This window comes from Crassostrea angulata, unplaced genomic scaffold (genome assembly GCF_025612915.1).
Source record: "Crassostrea angulata isolate pt1a10 unplaced genomic scaffold, ASM2561291v2 HiC_scaffold_161, whole genome shotgun sequence".
In the NCBI taxonomy this organism is placed as follows: Eukaryota; Metazoa; Mollusca; class Bivalvia; order Ostreida; family Ostreidae; genus Magallana; species Magallana angulata.
In genome coordinates, this window is record NW_026441715.1 from 1 (window position 1) to 9527 (window position 9527).

General features: G+C 33.4%; 1 protein-coding gene and 1 long non-coding RNA gene across 3 annotated transcripts; one reads left to right on the top strand and one right to left on the bottom strand.

The window, feature by feature from the left end:
* Nucleotides 1–1362: 1362 nt before the first annotated feature.
* Nucleotides 1363–5049, top strand: LOC128169629 (uncharacterized). 2 transcript variants are annotated; one of them, XM_052835746.1, is made up of 3 exons: nucleotides 1363–2877; nucleotides 3196–3466; nucleotides 3861–5049. In XM_052835746.1, exons 1-3 carry the CDS (start codon nucleotides 2811–2813, stop codon nucleotides 5047–5049), a joined length of 1527 nt encoding a protein of 508 aa, XP_052691706.1. In that variant the 5' UTR covers nucleotides 1363–2810. The 2 variants fall into 2 exon arrangements, with proteins under 2 accessions (XP_052691706.1, XP_052691705.1); XM_052835745.1 differs by lacking the exon at nucleotides 1363–2877 and having other exon boundaries at nucleotides 3117–3466.
* LOC128169630 (uncharacterized) lies at nucleotides 4942–8588 on the bottom strand. The gene is made up of 3 exons (XR_008241560.1): nucleotides 8495–8588; nucleotides 6256–6394; nucleotides 4942–5079 (listed from the first exon to the last, which is right to left on the bottom strand). It is a non-coding gene; the product is annotated as an uncharacterized LOC128169630 (long non-coding RNA).
* Nucleotides 8589–9527: the final 939 nt, after the last annotated feature.

Genomic DNA, 9527 nt, shown 5'->3' on the forward strand with positions numbered 1-9527 from the left:
TAGTCTGTCCCAAGATTTTTTGGATGCAGATTTTGCACGATTACTCGATATTTATACATATCACTGAGTTAAAAAGATATCCATTCAATAATATGAAAAATTTCCAAGACATCTGCTATATTCATAGTTTTTCAAAGTCTAACAGTTAACCTACACAGCCAAAAATTCGATCCTTACGGGAATTTAACATTGGAGAAAATGGCTACCACTTCGGCAGGGGCCTGTCATTATTCACATAAGTTCGTGTCTATACGTAATTTTACGTTTGTGACGTATGTAACGTCGCGCACGTTGATCGCGTTCACGCTTACGTTCGGAAAGTTTCTGTACTTGCCGTTTAATTTAACACATCTGCTCCGAGAATAACCAAAAATATAGGCCTAATATAGTCTGCTTTTGACTTAAAAAAAAAAACCTTAAAAACAAGAAGAAGAAGAAGAAAAAAGATGCCTATGATTAAGGGTGGGAAGACAGTCAAGTGTATGGAGGTAAATTTTTTTCTTGCAACTCGAGTTTTTCCGATTTTATTGCAAAAAGGACTTCATTGTTTCTATTTATTCTACAGTATACACGTTAATGATATCAACGTAGCGTAATTTGAAACCGTTTAACGGTAAAATCTTCCATCCAAATGTTTTATTTCTCCATTATTTCTTTGAGATTAATACAGTATTTTGAAAACACATAGGCCTACCTTGAAATCATCGTTGAAACTATTCCTTATCCTCAGAAGAACAACACAATTATCATATTTTAAACGTCCATAGCAATCCAAAAGCAAGACCATATATCACCACCTGGACATAACACTGCAAGATTTGAATTTCAAGTTACATCCTCAACGTTTTTTTTGCTGTCTGCTTTGTATGATGTCACAAAAATTTGACCATGACCTTTGTATAAATACCAACAGGTACCATGTCATTTTAGACCCCAATTAATTAAATCCGTATACATAAAGAATACAGTGAAGTCATTTTTGTAAATCTGATATATCATGAGCCATTCACAACTTTCAATAACATGGAAATATTTTGGATTTCTTAAAAAAGGTGTATGGGGGTGTAAAATACAAGTTGTGAATGGACAAAGTTATATTCATATTACATGCATTGTTCTTGAAAATCACTTCAAATGTTTTAACAATATGAGCTATTCACAACTTATAATGATCAAAATTATGCTACATTAAGTTGTGAATGGACAAACAATTTAAATGTACAGGCGCCTGAGGTTTTTTTTTTTTTTTTTTTACATTTTTATAATAAAATAATTCCATGTACTTGTCCATGTTCTATAATTAATATAATTACATGTATTATGTACATGGAATTATTTTGTTTAATATAGTACCAGTACACGGACTTATTTTCTTGTAAAAAATATTCAAAAAAAAATATCAGGTACCTGTGTATAAATGCTATATATACATCTTGATCTTGATATATATAAGATAATTACATTAATGTGCAAAAAGCATTCTTTAATCAGATCAGTTAATTTGCATAAACAAACTGCAAGGGAAATAACAGCTTTAAAATTTTATTTCAATGAAGGGTTTGAAATTTAAAAACATATTAAAAATGAGCAATCATTGAATAATATTCATCATAAATCAAAATTTTCACATATTAGAAAAATTGCAAGTGCCAACATCTGTTTTCCATGAAAAATACTTTAAAATAGTAAAGGGAAAAAAAGAAAAACTGATATTCTTTGGTTTTTGAGTGTATATTCAGGTGTACTATCATATAGAGAGTCAGACTGAATATATTTTCAACAAACATAAGATACTTGTCCTGCAAAATTTAATTTGTAATGAATAGAATAAACTGGAATACTATAAACAGGTATACACCATGGAGCATTTTTCTCAAAATGAACAATGCAATTTGACATATTTTAAAATAAATTCAAAATAAAGATACCCCTCCCCCCACACATTTTTGGGGACAGTTTAAAAAAAAGTAAGCTTAACCTATAGAACAAAATTTTAAAAAGGTTAAATTGGCAAGGATTTTTATTTTCACTTTCAAGGTCTGGGGTGCCAACCAAGTTCCTAGTATCACTGTGAACTTTTTAACATAGCTGTTTATTACTTACCGGTATATCTATGTTTGAAAAAGGCAAATTGATCCGATTCAGATATATGAAGATAACAGTGTGTTTAATGTTAAAATCATGCAATCTTAAAGCGTGTGCAGTAATGAATTTGACATCATTAAAATGCTCAATAGAATTCGATGTTTTTTGCTTTTCTGTAGGTTAATTTTATACATGATTAGGTATTGAATCAAATGAATACAGTGGCGTCGGAAGCAAATTGAAAGTGGGGGGGGGGGGGGGGGGCTAGACTAATCATCAGAAATCTGACAAGCAAAAAAAAAAACCTAATTCCCAAAATCATGAAAATTCTAATCCGTTTGGGAGGGGTATAACTATTACTCCAAAAAAGAATCTTACCTACCAAAAATTTTTTTTCTCCAGAATCATGAAAAATTCCTAATCCGTGGGTCCAATTTTCAATATCACTTTTGATATTTTATTTGATATTTAAATTTATGAACAATTATGCTTGCTGCGAGAAGAAGTGGGGGTGGGGGGGGGGGTTGGCCCCTCCCTGAATGGGGGGGGGGGGGGGTGGCCCCTCCCTGATGCTCTATGCCTAATGGTTAGGACTAACTTTGCAAAAGCCCCCAGCCCCCTGCTTCCAACACCTATGCAATGATTCTAGTGTTCTTAATCTAAAACATGCATGTTCTTTTCTACAGCCTTCAGATCTTTTAAAGAAGATATTTGAGCATTTTACCATGGAATGCAAGCAGGGGAGGGTGAAGAATATCAAAAACCCTTTGAAAAGACTCTCACTCGCAACTGGTAAAAATAAGTCTTTGTAAATAGAAAACTCATTAAATTCCTTTCAAAAATCGATATCCTTTTTGATACTTTGGATGCATTTTTTTCCTAAAACAAATGATGAAAATTAAATTCAACTTTGGCACAAAGCACCATGGATGACAACTTACATTCACAGATAGCAAGCCAGTAGGTTCTCTGAGTGACTTAGCTTAGAGACCTAAATTTATAAAATTGTTAGCATGAATTTGTATTAATCCATGCAACACAAATGTTTTGTTTACATGGTACATGTACTAGTAAATACATATTTAATAAAATCTGTTTTTACATCTATAGGAATATCTGAGAATACTCTAAAGAGAAAAGTTATGCAAGACCCAGTTGATATGGTGGTGGAGGATTTGCAAGTCCCTGCTCCAAAGAAGAAACCTGGACCCGATAGGAAGCTGGATGACTTCGATGCAGACCTGGTGAAGAGGACCATCCATGACATGCAGTTGAAGGGCCAGTACGTTTCATTGCGCCAACTGTCGGATGTTCTGGTAGAAAAGGGAGTCAGGCTCTTCAAGTCTTCATTGGGGAGACTCGTGAAGGATCTTGGGTTCAGGTAAGCACATTAAGACAAATTACTTTGTCATGACGTAAAACTGAAGAGTCATATGCACTGTAGATCTGAAAAAATAAAAATTACAGGTAGACTTTACTAAAGCATATCATGGCCAATTAAACATGCCTCACAGGTCATGACGGTCCTGGAATACCATAGCCCATAGATGGACCTGTCAGTGAGTGTCATGGTTGCATTTAAAGCTTCATTATTGGTGTCTACATCCTAACATGGCAAATTGACAATATATCTTGTACTTAAGATGATGTTAAAAATGTAAAATTTTAACAGACTATGATGGACAAAGACCAATGACAATAAAACATTCAAACCAAAATAAAATTATGTGATGAAAAATGATAGGTGCATAACAACATGATATCCATTTTTTCAGGTTCTACAAAGCAGGTTCCAACCAACGCTACATTGGAGATCGGAATGACATCGTAAGTATGCGACATACTTACCTGAGGTCCATTAGGAAGTTTAGAGAGGAGGGTCGTCCTATTGTGTATTTGGATGAGACTTGGTTGAACACCAATCATGTAGCAAGGGGAGATTGGGTGGACTGTCCTAGGACATCTACCTCTGCCTTTGAGTCACATCGTGGAGGTCATGGGCGTTTTGTCCCATCTGGGAAAGGCTCTCGTCTGATAATTGTGGATGCAGGTTCTTCGGCTGTGGGCATGATCCCGGGATCTGCTCTCATTTTCGAGTCGAAAACAGGCAACCAGGATTATCATGATGAGATGAACTCGGAAAACTTTACGAAGTGGTTCACTGAGCAGTTGCTCCCTAACCTACCGGCTTATTCAGTCATAGTGATGGATAATGCTTCCTATCACAGTCATCTGGATCCTGAGTCTAAGTGTCCGACTTCGTCGACACCGAAGGCCGAGATCCAGTCTTGGCTTGATAGAAAGGGTATCCATTACGCCCCGGGAATGATCAAGGCTGAATTGATCACATTGGTGAAGCAACATAAGCCTCGTCCTAAATATGTTATAGACGATTTGGCTTCAAAGGCAGGTCACACAGTTTTGCGTCTACCTCCCTATCACTGTGAGCTTAATCCTATTGAGTTGGTCTGGGCTGAATTAAAAAGTTTCGTCGCCAGGAGCAATTCCACATTTAAGAAAGATAAAGTGAAGGAACTCTTTAATCAGGCTAGATCAACTTATGGGGTTGAGAAGTGGCGTAAGGTAGAGAGTCACGTGATAAGAGAGGTCGAAGAAAAACTGTGGAAACTCGACGGAGTCCAGGATGAGGAGGTTGCTCCTGTGGTCATAGACTTGACGGACTCGGAAGACAGTGACAGTGACATGGACACAGATTCTGGTGATGACGAAAATGACTCTGACTCTGACGAATCCATGGGCTTCGTTGAGGAGTCTGACAATGAAGTCACTTGTTGCATATGTGGTGATTACAATGCTCCTGGAAAGTCTCGAAAGATTGTTTGGGTTGAGTGTGAGGTGTGTAAGAGGTGGAGTCACCGCATATGTACCAAGCCCTCTCTAAAGTCAGGTAAGTGTGTCCAATGTTGGAACGCTTTGTATGGACTGAATCCAGCTCCTTCATGAGCCTTCCCATGGTCTCTGGAGAACTGCTCCCTTTTAAAGGTAAAAGAAAGAAAATTAATCACTGATTTACACCTAATTTCATAATTAATTTTCAATTTTCAAAAGTGGCGTACCAGTATTCTTTACATGTTAGTCCCACATAATTTGGGGGAAAACATATTTGAAAACATCTAAAAGAATATTTTACGTACCGGTAATGTAGCTTATCTTTTGTTATTCTGACAGAAACACAACATTCCAAATATTTTAAAATGTTGTGTCTTTAAGGTCAGACGCGACCTACCTTCAATTATTTTGTAAAAACAATTTCTCATATCCGCAGTTTTCGTGGATTGCCTAAATTTTACAGGTTCATGGGGACATAATTTCATGTATTCTCTTAAACCTAGAAGGAAATATGACTTTATTACCCTTATATATTCATTCGTGGAAGATGTTGATTCGTGGATGAGAGGTACCCACGAATTCAACGAAAATTGAGCCACCACGAAATCTAATGATTCCACAGTATACAATGTATGTATTATTTATTAACGAACTGGTAATTTAAACTTTTTTGGAAATTTTGTATCAGTGATTAGTTTCATTTCTTTATTTATGGGACTGCTATTTATAACTAAGCATCTTTAATTAGTTTTTTTACAGGTAAATATGATAATTGACAAGTATATTTTACCTCTCTTTGAACAATGAGGATTAAATAATATACTGAATACTGTTTGAAATAATTTTTAAAAACTTTAATCCTTCTCTTCAACAAATATTCATTCTTCAAGTTTGTCTCGACTTTCATAATATTTAAAACAGTAAAGTTGTCCATCCAGCACCCAGAGTACTAGTATTGCTCACATAAATAAATATTTTGTATACTTTTTGGTACGAGACAAAATGTCATTTGATAAATCATAATTGATGCATCTGAGACCTATTAATATATTTGAATTTTCAAAGGGGTATGGGCCCCTACCTTCTAGATCTGTCTTGTAGCATGATGACTACAAATGAATGATGAATTCAATGTGCTAATAATGCATGCTTGTTTAGGGTGATCAAACATAATACAACTCCCAAATTAATCTACAAATGATTTCTACTTGTACAAATGATCTTTTCCATCCATTGTTAATCTTTTTCATTGATTTCAATGACTATATATATATGAAGATGGTAAGTTATAAAAGCAGTCCCAATACTGAACTAGTATACCTGACTTTTGAGAAGTGAAACTTCAACTATTCTTCTTCTGCATGTTATGAATGGCTTCGTCAGCAGATCTTCATCTATAGTATCAATCTTCCTATAGCGATCAGCTCTCTCTTTGTAACAGGGACTTCCATTATAATACCTGTATATATGTTATTCAAGTTCAATCACAATTATGTATTACCAGTAGCTTCCTCTCCACACGTTTTGTAAATTTTGTGATTAATATGAATTTATAAATTAAATTGATTTAATTACATGTAATGACTGTGATGTTGCATATCTGTGATTTGTTGCTTACTTTACAAATACAAGTAACCTCTTTTTGCTTCTTTGTTGTTGAATTTGAAATTGTAAATTTCAATAATAATTATTACATGTAATGGCTGTGATATTTCATATCTGTGATTTGGTTGCTTACTTTATAAACAAAAGTAACCTCATTTTGCTGCTTTATTGTTGATGAATTTGAAATTGTAAATTTCAATTATATTTATCACATGTAATGGCTGTGATATTTCATATCTGTGATTGTTTGCTTACTTTAAAAATACAAGTAACCTCATTTTGCTGCTTTAATTGTTGTTGAATTTGTAAATATCAATTATATTTATCACATGTAATGACTATGATATCGCATATCTGTGATTGGTTGCTTATTTTATAAAAACAAGTAACCTCATTTTGCTGCTTTAATTGTTGTTGAATTTGCAATTATAAATTTCAATTATAATAATTACATGTAATGACTGTGATATTGCACATCTTTGATTAGTTGCTTAGTTTACAAATACAAGTAACTTCATTCTGCCGATTTGTTGTTGAATTTGAAATTGATAATTTCCATTATTAATATCACATGTTAAGACTGTGATGCTGCACATCTGTGATAATATAATATCAAACATCTAATTTTAACTTCACATCTATCATTATAAAATATATTGTTAATGATTATCTTTCATGTTATAATGAAAACAAAAGGTTTGATCATGAATGACCTCTGTACAAAATAAACATTATAAAATTATAATTACATTTCTCCTTGTTGTTTTTTTTTTTTAAAAACTATGTTTAATACTATAATGTAGATGCTGAATGGGATTAATATGGATATTAGCTGTATATTGCAAGTTGCTAAAAATTTTAATAACAATTTCTGCTTTGTATACAGGTACTTGTAGTTCAGCAATATTTTGTCCTATTGATGACTTCTTGAACTAATTTCAATTGATGAATATTCTTGCTGTTCAAAATTTTAAAACAGCTGGCATATTAATATTGATTTAAATTGTTCAGCTTGCTCGAATTAGATGACCTCTGATGTTTGTAATTGGATCTTGCATAAGGCCAAAGTAAAATTATTGTTTGTTTGGAATTGCCTTACACCTCATTGAAATTCCCCTCTCCCATGATGAAATTTTATTTGCGAAAAAGAAGTTTTTATATGGAGATTTTTCTTTTTATCAAAATTTGATAAGATAAATTTCAAATTTGAAAAAAAAATCCCCACTCTCCTGGGTCTAGAAACCTCCATGCGGCAATTCTAAACAAACTTTTTTAAGAATGGCATAAAAAAATATATAATTCTATAACATATTAAAAGAAACTATTTCATTAATGAAATTATATTATCATTTAAAGCCATAAATGGAACAGGAAACAAAATACTGCAGATATCAGATAATTCTTTGGCTTATGGTTGGTAATTTACATGAAACGAATTATCTTACATATCTTGGCCTGGTTATTATAACCATTAATAACAGTATAAAATTAAAATAAATAAATACAATTCTATTTTTAAATTTCAAAAGTAAGGTAAAATACATGTTTAGAAATTGAACTAATTAATCAATAAACAATTAAAATTTTAAGCTGTGGGTTAGAGAAAAGCAATGAACAAAATTTCAAGAAGAATGCTCTTTTATAATGCTGATTCTTTGAATGTTTTCCACCCCTACTTTCATTCACATGATATAATCATTGGCCCACAGATTTACAAGTATGCCAACGTCAAATTAACAGTAGGTTATTGTCAAGTTTGTGAGGATTTCAATCTATTCCTGTTTAATATATTAAGTGATTAATTTAACGGTATGTGTTCAACAAAAACTCACAGGGGTACCCTACTTTCGCTTTCGCACTGCAGATTCATTTATAAACAAGTTACAACTGAAGTATTATGATTGCTCTTATTATCAAACCATTTACGATACATAGAATAAAATATTAACCTTACCTTTGTAAAAAGCTTTCCAGTTGCGCTGTCATTGAAACGTTCACAGTCCCAACAGTCACTTATCATGCTTAAAATATCAGCGCATCGTAACTTAGGTGGCAGGGGATAGTTTTTTTTGGTCGAGGAAATTTGAGGCAGATAGTGCTCATATATGAGATTTAATTTTTCAGTGGATTTTTAAATTTGCTAAAATTGGTTTGCATTCAGGGGACACATGGTCCCGACTCTTGAGAATTTTTAAACATTTCAGAATAAAACAAGTACAACTTACATATAGCACTATAAAGAAAAGCCAGGGACGGTCTCAAAATTTTCTGAAAAATTGCCCTTTTTTCACATTTTCACGGGTCCAGAACCACGCTCCAGTCCCGAGCAACTGCCATAAACTACCATAGGATTTGTAGCTTAATGTATACCCATGCAAATAATCACCAATTGATGGGGGGTCAATCACCTTCTTTTCGAGTGACATTTCGTGTTCTGAACCCACCCTACTTTTCAAGCACAAAACCGAAAGTGAAAATTTTGGCCTCAGTTTCGCATTTTTATTCCATATCTGATGAAAAGTGCTACCAGTATTAAAGTGTCATATATCAATGAAATTGACATGAGCTCCTCTATCCACAAAATGAATGCAATAAATATTCTAGCAATTTACACCCCTCAAATAACCAGCCAAACCCCAGGTTCTCCCTTTATTTCAAAATTTTGACCGGGTCTTTCCTTCGAAACTATCCCCTGCCACCTTTAACTTTTAGAGTTTGTTTCTCTCTAACCAAAACACTTTACAATCAGAAAGTTCATGCAATTCTGAGTAAAACTTTTCAAATTTGGTCTGATTTCATTGAAAAATGAAAAAGTTATGGCTGTTTAAGTATTACCCCCTTTCCCGGCTGAATCACCTTAACCTGTTTCTGTAAGGTTTTCAAGATGTATCATGACTTCTTTCAATCCAAAAGACATTTTTTCTTTTAAAATCAGTTATAACAAGAAACCTTTATCCAAATCTGATGTAAAAACATTGAAATATTCA